We start from the raw sequence: 12,467 nt of genomic DNA, 5'->3' as shown, positions 1-12,467 counted from the left end.
TTAAATCAAGGAACTGATTCTAGTAGTAATAATTTTGGTGAAGATCTTGAATATAAAATTTTCTAAACCAATAGGTCTAAACTGTTCCGCTCTTCTTGCACCTTGACTTTTAGGAAGAATGAATAGAAAATTTGAGTTGAGTCCTATAGGAATGAATTTGTGAGACCAGCAATACTGAATTGTTTCAATTAATTCTGCACTAATTATGCTCCGTGCAAATTTGTAAAAACTGTCAGGAAAGCCATCTGACCCTGGAGCACTTTTTGCATTCATACTAAAAACTGCCTCTTTGATCTCAATTGCAGTGGGAACAACATCCAAAAAATTATTATCTTCTTCAGTCAGTATCTTGGGAATTTCTTCCATTATCTCCTCATGAATTGTGACATTCTGATATTCAAACTTCTTTGTAAAATGATCCACTAAAATTGTTGCAATTTGAGCTTGATCAGTAATTACATTGCCCTCTGTGTTCTCCATTTTTGTTATATTATTGTGAGATTGCCTTATTTTTATTGAAGCATGAAAGAAATCTGTATTAGTACCACCTTTCTTGACCCAATTAATTCTGGCTTTGTCCCTCATTAGGTCATTATATTGTTTTGAAACAATTTCTTGTTTGCCCCTTGTTGTATCCAGGTTATTTAGTAATTCAGTATTTTCAGGATCTGCATCTGAAAATAAGGTTGCAGCAAGTACTTCATCCTCATTAGTCTTCATTTTAATTCTGAGATCACCAAAATCCTCCCAGTTCCACTTCTTCAGTATTTGCTTTACTCTTTTTAGCTTATTCATAAAAGAAAAAGCTTGATTTCCTGATATTGATTCATTCCATGCATCTTTAATTACATCAAGAAAACCTGGATGAGAAGTCCAAATATTTTGATATCTGAAAGGAGAATTTGTTGGTTTACAAATATTGACAGTAGAACCAAATAAAGGCTCATGGTCTGATGTACCTCTGACTCCTACTTTATAAGATCAACCATCAAAATTTTCCAGCCATTTAAGATTGTAAAAAGCCTTATCAATATCACATAAAATTATTTTTTTACCTGCTCTATTGTTGCACCAAGAGTATTTGATTCCAGTTCTTGCGGCTTGAATAAGATTGCATGATTCTAAACAATTCCTGAACTCCTGCATTGAAATCCTAAGTGGTTTTCTTCCTCCAATTTTTTCTTCATAGATCAAAACCACATTGAAGTCCCCAATCATCATCCAGGGCCAGTCCGTTTGACTGGTATTAAACAATTCTTCCCATAAATCTCTTCTATCAACAGTGAGACAAGTTGCATGAATTCCAGTAACCATAACATCACCCACCTGAACAGTAATGGCTTGATTTGTGGATGAAAGCACTACTTGCCTTGATAGAGATGCATTCCAAAAAGCCAAATATTCCCTTTTCTGGAGTCATTAGAGTATGTATAACCATTTTACTCATTCCAGATAAATTTAAACTTTTGAGTGCACTACTAGAAACTTTTATTTTTGGTTCTGCAATCCATAGTAATGAAGGACTATAATTCTTAACAAAATTTCTCAGTTTATCTTTGGCCTGAGTTCTTCTCAAGCCTCTGAGATTCCAGAATATTACTTTCATTAAGAAAGATTTGATTGAGAGTACTAGTACCTCCCAAATTGGAATTAGACTCAACAGATGCATTTGTTGTTTCCTAGTGATCATATTAGGTACATTTTAACCTTTTTTCCTTTAACAGGTTTACTAATCACTTTATAAAAAATATGCTCTTGTTTCTCTGCAACTTCAACAAGGACTGAAATTTACTAGGAGAAGCAAAATCTTTACCTGAATTTATATTGTTATGAACATTCTTGAATTTAGCAATGGAACCAGGTACTTCCTTCCATCTTTCTGAAATTGTTGTTTCAGTAGTGTGTGAAATATTATTATCTGTTAAGGTCTCAGAAGGAACATTAACCACTGTCTCAGACTCAGCAACATTATAAACCTACTCTAGGCTAGAAGGTGTTTCAATAACTGAAAGCACATTTTGCATACTTGCACCCACATCAATTAGCTTGTCTACAAATAAAGAACGAAAATCATTTGGGGACTCCAAAAGACCAGTGAAACCTTTTTCTTTGTTAAGTGTAGGAGTATTATTCTGAATTGGAGGTACAACTACAACAACATCATCATCTTCACAGTTTTTCCCATTTTCCAAGTTGGAACAAGAAGGAAAACAAATATCAAAACCACCAGTTTGTTGAGTAGTAGTTTTCTTTGGTGTATATCTCCATTGTGGCTTACGAATCTTCACATCGTGATTCTGCTCTCTCCTGGCTATTCTACATTCAGATACTAAGTGACCCATAACTTTACATTTACTATAAAATTTAGGAAGTTTAGACAACCTAATCTCTTGTTCAAATTTGCAGTGCTTTGATTCTACTACAACTTTATTTGGAATAGTTTTTGTAATATAAATCTCCACCAAAATGCTTGCATAGTAGCCAACTTCTTTTTTCAGAGTTGTAGAATCAATACAAATTGGTCTACCAATTGCACGACCCATAGCCATGAGTATGTCTTCATGCCAATATTCAATGCTGAGACCAGGGAATAACATCCATACAAAAGCACTTGAAGAATTTTGTTCCTCAGGTTTAAAATCACGTTCCCAGAAACGAAGTTTCAAGTATTGAGATTCTACTTCCCATAAACCCTCATACACCAATTTAGTATCCACTTCATTCATTAATTTGATAATAAATAATCCTTTACCAATAGGAATGAATTGACAAGTACCTGTAAGAGCCCACTGCTTTCTCAAAATTGGTTCTGCTACTGAAAGTCTCAATTTCACCAAATCCAATCTTCCAATTAAACTAATCCTTCATTCATTAACGCTCTCATCAATGATTTCATCAGGGATGAACACTGATGGACTAAGATTCATTGGAACAAAATTATTTTCAGATCTAAATTTTATTGAATTTTCTGACTCCGATCGAGTATTTAAAATTTCTTCCATTTTAAGACATACTTATTGAAAATCCGAAGATAAAGCAGTTAAGAATTTACTCTAACTAATACCTGAAACAAGAATTTCACCTGAATTAATGACGATGAAGTTCTGAAAACGGGAATTTTTTTGAGAAAAATCTCCGGTTCAATCGCCGAGTTGCAGATCTCAACTCAGACCGGTTCTAAATGAAATGGAGAAGTGGGGCAACGATCCAAAGAATGAGCAACCACAATATCTTCTGCATTTCTCACTGCAAAACCCAATTTGTGTTCACATACCATGTGCTGTTTTTTGCTGAGTTTATGTTGTATTCATGGCTGGTTTTGTTTCAAGTTTGACAAACAACTTTACTGACCAATCAACAGTTCTAACAATCAGAGGACCATTTTACATTTGATTCAAATAACACGTTAACTATAACTGGACTGTCGGAACTTCCTACTGACTTGGATTGGGGTCTTTTGCATCAAAATTAAACATAGATTAACCACCTTGAAACTAAGATGGGTCTTGAAGGCGCACTTCACCGTATATATAAAATTTATCTTTCCATATGTTGTTTTACTGAAGCTTATGGTTATATGCCTGACTGCTAACAAATCAACCGGTCAAATTCCTGCTTCATTAGCTAAATTTCCACATTGACATTCATTTCTGTTAGAATAAACAAAATCTTGGATATATTCCTGATGAAATGGGACTTGTTTTTTGGGCGCTTGTTGAAGGGGAAATTTCTGCTAGTGGTAGTCCTAATCTTAAAATACTATTTATGTTAAACAATAGACTTGCCGGAGAAATTCAAGTTTCACTTTCCAACTCTTCTAAGCTCGCATTGATAGATTCCAGCGGAAACTTATTATTGTGCCAATAGCAATATCTCTAGGTAATTTGCAATTCCTGCATATACTTAGTCTAGATGGGTTTCGCTTAACCATTGAAGTACCAAAGGTAAGATTCATATTTGTATTGCACTGACAAACTTAAGATATTGGAGATGGTTTTCAGTAGGATATATCATTGGTTTCTTTCCTGATTTTATTGGAAATCTCTCAACAACTCCTCAGATTTTCATGGCCACTAGATCACAAATCCAGGGAGAATGCATAGAGGAATTGGTAATTTGGTTGATTTAATAACAACAGGGTTAGAAGATAACTTGACTGGAGAAATTCTATCAACACTTAGAGGATCACAAAAACTACACAAATATGGAAACATGCTTCCAAAAAAATAAAAGGTAATGAGTGACAAGGATTGAATCCAAGTGAATAGTGCACTCTAAGTCCCAAGTGAGTAGTGCACTCTAAGGTCTTCATGAAAACAAGCTCATATGCTCAATACCAAACTGCATGAAAAATCTCAATCGGCTACAAACGCCTTCCTTACAATCCAATTCATTATCTGGAGTAATTCCATCAGTTTGCTCGGTCTCCAAAATCTCGTATTTCTAAACACATCGACTAGCTCTCTTAATAGAACTCTGCAATGAGAAGTGGGGAAGTTGATCACTTTGGAAGAATGGGATCCAAGAATGAATAAGTTGTCAGGTAATATTTCTAGAAGTATAGGATACCTACGCTTGTCAAAAAAAATCGTCTCAAGGTTCTATTCCAGAATCATTTGTTGAACTAAAAGCTTAGAAAACATGGATATCTTTTATAGTAACTTCCTGTCCTGATTTTTAGTTTCTTCAAGGCCTTTGTAAATCTCAGACATCTTAACCTATTTTTCAATAAGCTCTAAGGAGAAATTCCTAAGGGTGGGAATTTTTCAAATTTTGACAACTCAATCATTAACAGGAAACGACGCACTGTGTGGTGGTGTACCAAATCTAAAGGTACCAACTTGACCCATTAAAGCATCCTCAAAATTCAAGTCCAAAGTGTTGGGGAAATTACCGCTTAACCGCACCACTTGTTAGGGAAATCCAACTTAAATAAACCCACAAGATACTAGATCTTTGGATCGACGTAGAATGAAAGATAGACGATGCAAACACACATAAGAAGCAATAAGTAAAGCACACAAGATTTAGCGTGGTTCGGAAATATGCCTACATCCACCAAAACGGTTACGACTTCTTCGTTATTATGGAACCACTAGATAGAGAATTACACACTTAACGATTGATGAATCAATCAAAAAATATGACCAGCAAGATGATGTTCACAAACACCAAAATAATTCTCTAGACCAAAACGTTCCAATATTACCTAATAATGTCTAACCAAACAAGATAATACTTATCTCGCATAACCGAGATGATCTCCTTCTAAACGATGTCTCTTCTAATACCATCGATGATCTTCCACCATCAACGAACAAGGAGATCTTCTCTTCACTAAATGATGTCTTCCACATCTTCGTGAAACCATAACGATATACTCTCTCAACACCAACGGTATATCTCTCAATACCAGAGAATGGTTTCTCTCTTTTCTTACTAAACTCCACCCCAAGAGGTGGGATGTAATCCCTAAAGACCTTAGAGAACTACATTGTGTATTATCTAACTCTCTATAAAATCACTAAATTTCATGTGTAAGAATCACCATATAAACCTCCTTATATAGTATTCATAAACTTGATTCCCAAGTATTAGTCTCCTTGGAAAAGGAAACCCAAACCAACTAGGAAACCTAATGTTATTTAGGTAACCTGTCTAAACATGGAAATCAACCTAAACTAGAAAACCTTATATTTCCATACACTAGAGATTTCAAGTTCCGGAACATCCCAAAAATACCAACAATTATCAACAATCTCCATCTTATCGATGTTTTAACAAATCTCCACCTCGGTAAAGATTCCACTAATCTGAGCAGATCTTCAAAATCACAAAAATCACCTCAACACCCAAAAGGACCTAAACGAAGAGCAAACTGGATCATGTGACAACTTAACCACCGAACGACCGAAGTCAACAAATCTCGTCCAAATTTCTGCTCAAGTGTTTTCTTAGCAAAACCAAACTCCTCCATCTCAAAACTCCAAATTCAATTGCTTCTTCAAGCAATAAAACTGAACTTGCTCTTTGCCATGAGCATATCCCCAAAATAAATAACGAGATAAGAAGAAACCAAACATGTCAATCTTCAAAAAAATCACTAACTTGGTGAACAAACAAACCAGAGGCTCCAAAAGATGACATACCAAACTTCCAAACTAAACCAGTAACCTCAAATCAAATGGGATGTGACAACCTAATGTCTTCCACCAAATCTCCAGGCAAGAATGCAATTTCGACTTCGTCGACTAAGTCAAACCGCCACATTAAAACTAACAGGATTCGGATATAAATGTGATTAATCACGGAGGAAAAACTTCATAACAATCACACTCTGTCTTGTGCATATCCTTTAGTCAACCTTACCCAAAAACGTGTACTAGTATGTAACTGTTCCAAATAAGATTTGGCAATCATCCTTCATAACATACAAAGACCCAAAATACACCTAGTCGTTTTCTTAACCTTAGGCAACTCCACCAGCTACCAAGCAACTATCCAAAATGCCGTTATGCTCGCTCATTGTCTTCTTAATCTTAAGCAACCGTAACAATTTCTTAAGTGTGCAAGGTACCCAGAGTCCCGTGAGTATTCACGGACCTTGTGTAGTGGTTCCAATACCTATATATAGTTGGGATTCACACGAGAACTGCAAACATCGGGGAAGATAACATCTCCCAAGATTTAGAGGACATATGTGTAGGTAGTAGTGTTGACACACTCCGGATTCATGTCTCTCTTTTTACGAAGCTCATCTGTTTCCGAGAATCGCTCCCTAAAGATCGCGAGATGGAATATTCTCTGCTTCGTTGTACCTACTAGCATCTCCGACTTAGCCTTTTCCTCATCCCAACCGTACATCCTCTTAGTGAAATCGTAAATCTTCATCCGTACAAGATCATTGATGTAATCGTGCCCCCTCAAGGATTTACTTCTTACGCTTAGACCAGTAATCAGTTGCATATGATTTAGAGTTATTGTAATTTCGCCAACCAACCCGTAGTATCTCTCGGAGAAGGCCGAAACAAGAGGTTTCTTATATCCAATCACCAACCTTGACCAACGATCCTGTAGCATCTATTAGATCAAAGGCTTCTTTGGCTTCTTTTTCCAGTGTTCATAAGTCCATTTTAACATGTGACGTTTCTGGTCTAAGGAGACGCACGACATCGGCGTGATCCTAAAAAACATACTTGCAGACAATAATCAAACCACTAAATGAATAAAAGGTGATAACGTCAACAAAACTTCGAGGCATGGCATAGGTTTGAGATAATTACTAAGATTTCCAAGACAAGAGCATACCAACTGTGTTTTTACCCTCATAACAGCTCTCCTTTATCATCGGGTGATTCATGTATTAGTAGCTCCACTTGAATTGGTTCATTGATTTGGATCCCATTAGCTTTACCATCCGAGCCCCTACGGTGGGAAGTTTCCAATTTTTACCGTCTTTTTGACGAGTTTCCAAACTCTTAGGAGAAGCAAGATCATGTTTCTTCTTCACTCTCCTTTTAGTTTGCTTTTGGGGATTCAAAATAAATAAAAATAAAATTGAGTAAATTTACGAATTCCAAGTATATAATAGACCAGAACCATACTCTCACAAAGCCGATTCATAATAACTCCGACACATAATCGTTCTATATTAGTGCTTATAGAAAACGATTTTAGGTAAAAAATCATACAGAAAATTTGGGGCGTTTTATCCACTAAGAATCGATCTATGTGGACATTCACATAAATGGATTATATGCTTGACAATTAAGAAATCAAACGCTATATAATCGGTTTATGTGTACATCCACATAAATCGATTCTATCAAAAAAGAAACCCAGCAGAAACACTGTTATTTCTTACATACCGGAAGCTCCAACCAGAAAACACATACAGAATAATCGGTCGATGTGGGGATGGACATCGACCATTTTACGAAGGACTCGGTCTATGCGAACATGAACATATACCGATTCTGGTAAACCCAAAAAACTTTGATTTCACAATTTTCAATTTAGAGGATTATGTTGATAGAAAAGTACCTGATTTGGGTCATTTCTTCTGCTTGTACTGCGCTCTGAGATTCTTCGTCTTTCTTAACCACTTTGTTATTCGATGGTTTATTTCGAATTGCTTGAACAATTCTTGGATTACTCCGCCTAGGATCCAGTGGCATGTTTGAATCTTGCTGGCTTCTACATTTTATAGAAGAAAAAAAAAACTATTAATCGTTTTTTGAAAATGAAAAGGAAATGAAAAGATTTAGGTTTTAGGTTTTATTATTATGAATTAATGGAGGATAATTTGATAATTGTCTCCAATTTAGACACCCCTTATCCCCATTTAGTTGGGAACCAAATTTTGATAGGCCCCATATAAATGCCCTAGGCCCCAAACTAGCGACAATGATACCATATATATAGGACAAACAAATATTAACATAATCGAATTGTCTGATTGCTCAAATGGTATCCCCTGCCACTCTTGGTATCCCCTTTAATCGATCTAACATGCAGAGCTTAAACTCATAAATAACTGTAAAAGAAAAACATAAACGTTTTTTTGAATCTTGAAAAACTTTGAATCTTAAAATCAACAAAAGTGTAGACCGAAAAGGAATCCGAATAAGAACTTGAATATCTTTTTACATTAACTAGAGTTTACAATGTTTTATGTACCATGAATTGACTCGGCAATTTGAAAATGAGCAAAAGAAAAAAATAATTTCTCATTTCAACTGCAGAAATATACGGGGGTTGGATTAATTTTGTATAGTATTTCCAAAGACCATCAAAGTGGAAGATATTTATCTAATTACTACTTCAAGTAAAATCACATATGTCAGAGTCATTGTAGTACAGTAATAAAGTTGTTGGGTAATGATACCAGTAATCTGAACTCGAAACTCGCCATCACCTTCTTTTACCGATTCAAATAAAAAAAGTAAATCGCACATACGAGCCGTATTGGATGGAATTATACAGCCGCACAATGTTTAGTACACATCGCACTTCCGCTCAGGTCGAGGCTGCCACTCGGCCCTAAGACGGATCAAAGAAGAGTGGGGAACCTCTTCTATTCAGTCGAGATCCTCCAGAACCTCTCCTATTCAGTCGAAAACAAGAATGAAAAAGTAAAATCAAACAAAAAATCAAAGACTATTAGATTAATTGGCATGATGATCTTTCATGTTTTCTTTGCTATCTACCTGAAAATGGGTAGCAAGAAGCTAAAACTTGGTCTCTTTTACTGAAGAGTTTCATTACAGCTGTTGCTCAAAAATGACAAAATAGTAGTCCGCTCCGAAAGAGAGTTGCGTTTTTACTTTGATCAACTTCTACAAATAAGGACAGTTTGCTGCAAAAGTCCTTGCATACTAAACAATTGTGACGATTGGTCTTGGAAATCAACCACAAATTCTCATCTCAACATTTTGACCAGTTTTACAACTTCGATATAATCAACAACTTATGGCGTGCATCCAGTAGTTTCTTAGTTACTACAACGTAGTACTTGTAAATTCGAACACTATAATAACTTAGTCTGGCAGAGCCGTTCCTCGCTCAAGATTACTTGTAAATTCGAACACTATAATAACTTAGTCTGGCAGAGCCGTTCCTCGCTCAAGATTATTCTTGATTTCCAACGTGTATTTACCAAAGGCTCTCTCAATTTTCTTGTTGAAATGCTCATTACGGTCATTGATAGAATCAATATCTTTCTCTTCATGGAATTTCCTCCTCCTGCTAAATTCTTTGCGCTTGCCATCCCTGTCATTGAGCTCCTTCACCATCTTGTCAATTTTATCCTCCGAGATTTTTGGTGTCTACATCGAACAGTAAACGAATCAGGATCCCATTAAATAAATAATGATTCATCACCTTTTCTCAATCACATTGAAGTAGATAACAAAAAGAACAACTTCAGGAAAGTAAAATTTACTTGATATACTATTCAACATACCTTCCCGTATTGAAGACTGGAAGCCAAAGTAAAATTTACTTGATATACTATTTAACATACCTTCCCGTATTGAAGACTGGAAGCCTCACGGTAGAACTCCGGATCAGCTTCTTTCATCTTGTTATATTCTTCTAGGTTGCAGTCTATGTTTTTCGTACGCTTCTTATAAGCATTATACAACGTTTTCTGGTTGAAAACTGTTCAAAGAGGAATATGTCAGCTTTACCTTGAACTAGGTTCCAAAATGATTGAAAAACGGAAATTGTACAGCTAAGCTGTAAAGGACGAAGAAACCACCACATTTCCCAGAAAGCTATTGTCGCAACCCCCAAGCACAAAAGACAATAATTAAATAACTTATAACTATTGATTATAAGGTTGATTTTCCTTTTTGACCTCTAGTCTGAGTTTAGTTCATATTGCTTAACAGTAAGCGCGATAGCAAAATTGTTCAAATTATCTGAGGTTCTCCTCAGCCAAAAATGAGTTCAAATATGGTTTTGATAGCATCGGCAGAGATATATGAAGGACAAATTCTGCTTTGAAGCTTGACCTGTAAATGAAAGTTTTACCCATGTGTCCTTCATACCCAAGCTTCTCTTTAAAAAATAGTACTAAGAGAAGAAAACAGAGCAACTGAGGATGAGTACTCATCCTTCTCTAACTAATAACCCAATGAAGGATGCGCAAAGATAACAGAAACAAGTATTTGCATGATAGAAGCTTACCATCCCAACCAAAAGGAGCAGGTTCCTTTTCCCACTTTTTATATTTCGCCTCTGCCGCCTCCTGTGTATCAAGCATGTATGCCTTGGTCATATCCAAGCCATTAGAATCTAGTAGTTTTCCAATTTTTTTCTTCCTATCCTCCATCCATTTTTGTTTAGAAATACCCCTTGTCTCCTGAGGAGCTTCGATTTTCTTCTTCTCAGCTACCATGGCAGTCTGGTTTGCTTTTCTTGCCTCATTCTGCGAGCAGAATGTAACATAAGTACGAAAATTAGTAAAAACAAACCAAAAATTGGAAAGGAACTCACAGTAATGACATTACGAAAATCACAATATATTTACATCAACATCAACATCATAAGTTTTATATGTTGTAATTACCATCTTTAGCCTCAGGTTGAACAACTTTTTCTGCCTTTCGCTGAGGCTGGCATAATCTACCTCAACATTTTCCTCAGCGGGATGATCATCATCATCCTTGTCAGCATGTTCTTCCTGACTGATTCCCTGGTCATCAAGATCCTTGTCCTGATGGGTATGGCTACCAGCTTGTTTAAGCTCTGAAACATGGAACCCAACATTGAAATATTGGAACATGAGTAAAACAAATTATTCAAATACACAATTCTAAGTCATGGCAATTTCTGAATCATCAGTACAATCCCATTGAAGTGCAATATATGTATATGCCCTATATAACACTAATACCTCTAAATCCTAAACTTCACAAATTGTAGACAAACCTTATGTCAATCTTTTTGTATTCCACAAACCCATCTCACTTAAACATTCATATTATTAGAAAAATTGCATATTCAATGCAGTTTGAACATGGTTATATCAAATTTATAAATAAGCCCTAACTATCCTCCCCAACACTTCTAAAACTATCCCTTCTCTTAATTCTCATCTAGGGATTCGCATATATCACTAACACTGAAGATAGATCAATAAAATTTTAAGTAGAATGTTTAAATTCGGTTCAGATTTTCACGTGTATCAATAAATTTTCCAATAGAAATTAGGTTTTTGAGGTGAAAATTTTACCTGATTGTGATCGTTCTAATCGTTCCTTCACTTCAGCGATTCTGAGAAAGCAAAACTCAACACATTCGTGGTAAGGATTTGATGCGTTTCTACAATCAGGATGAACTCTACTACCTTCCGCCATTGTTTCGCCCAAACTATCTCAACCAAATTACGTTTATTTCAGATACGAATAAGCTTGAAATTTGAGACAAGGAAAAAGAAAAGTACCCTGATAGCGTTTCTGTCTGTATAATCAAAACGCTAAAGAACCCAGCGAGATCTCAAAAGTTTTCTAGGGTTTTCTATGTGGCTCTCCCAGTCGAGACTCGAGAGACTAACCTGCTCTAGGCGAGGAGAGAGATATTTTAAAGTCTCGCCGATGGATCGGTTTAGTTGTATGCTCCTGACAAACTATGAGTCTTGTTACCTTGCACATGCCAAAAATAAATAAATGGTGTTTGACATATGGTGGCATGGCAAACCAATTGTGTCACTATGGAAAAACCGATTAGCGCTAGAGTTTCTAACGAGCGATATTAACCATAACATCAGGGATAAAGACTTTATCGCCAATGATATAGTTAATATCGCTCGATGTTAATTAGGTCGCTTGTGTTACAATCAATATCGCCAGCGGTTTATATTCTAACGCCTATAAATGTCGCACCAACACCATTCCGTATCAACTCTTCTTTTCCCTTCTCAAACACAATCACTTCTTAAACAAAAATGGAAAGAAAAAAAA

General features: G+C 35.9%; 2 protein-coding genes across 4 annotated transcripts; both read right to left on the bottom strand.

The window, feature by feature from the left end:
• LOC113305686 lies at positions 1 to 2,726 on the bottom strand. The gene is made up of 5 exons (XM_026554701.1): positions 2,027 to 2,726; positions 1,814 to 1,918; positions 1,436 to 1,500; positions 1,056 to 1,326; positions 1 to 968 (listed from the first exon to the last, which is right to left on the bottom strand). The coding sequence occupies exons 1-5, from the start codon at positions 2,724 to 2,726 to the stop codon at positions 1 to 3; spliced, it is 2,109 nt and encodes a 702-aa protein (XP_026410486.1).
• Positions 2,727 to 9,220: 6,494 nt separating this feature from the next.
• Positions 9,221 to 12,104, bottom strand: LOC113301672 (pre-mRNA-splicing factor syf2-like). 3 transcript variants are annotated; one of them, XM_026550458.1, is made up of 6 exons: positions 11,951 to 12,104; positions 11,741 to 11,877; positions 11,075 to 11,253; positions 10,693 to 10,933; positions 10,025 to 10,161; positions 9,221 to 9,827 (listed from the first exon to the last, which is right to left on the bottom strand). In XM_026550458.1, exons 2-6 carry the CDS (start codon positions 11,862 to 11,864, stop codon positions 9,600 to 9,602), a joined length of 909 nt encoding a protein of 302 aa, XP_026406243.1. In that variant the 5' UTR covers positions 11,865 to 11,877; positions 11,951 to 12,104; the 3' UTR covers positions 9,221 to 9,599. The 3 variants fall into 3 exon arrangements, with proteins under 3 accessions (XP_026406243.1, XP_026406242.1, XP_026406244.1); XM_026550459.1 differs by having other exon boundaries at positions 9,284 to 9,559; positions 9,620 to 9,827; positions 11,741 to 12,098; XM_026550457.1 differs by having other exon boundaries at positions 11,741 to 12,097.
• Positions 12,105 to 12,467: the final 363 nt, after the last annotated feature.

Source organism: Papaver somniferum, chromosome 8 (assembly GCF_003573695.1).
Source record: "Papaver somniferum cultivar HN1 chromosome 8, ASM357369v1, whole genome shotgun sequence".
In the NCBI taxonomy this organism is placed as follows: domain Eukaryota; kingdom Viridiplantae; phylum Streptophyta; class Magnoliopsida; order Ranunculales; family Papaveraceae; genus Papaver; species Papaver somniferum.
Note: the sequence above shows the minus strand (reverse complement) of the source record. Positions and strands in the feature narration are given on the sequence as shown.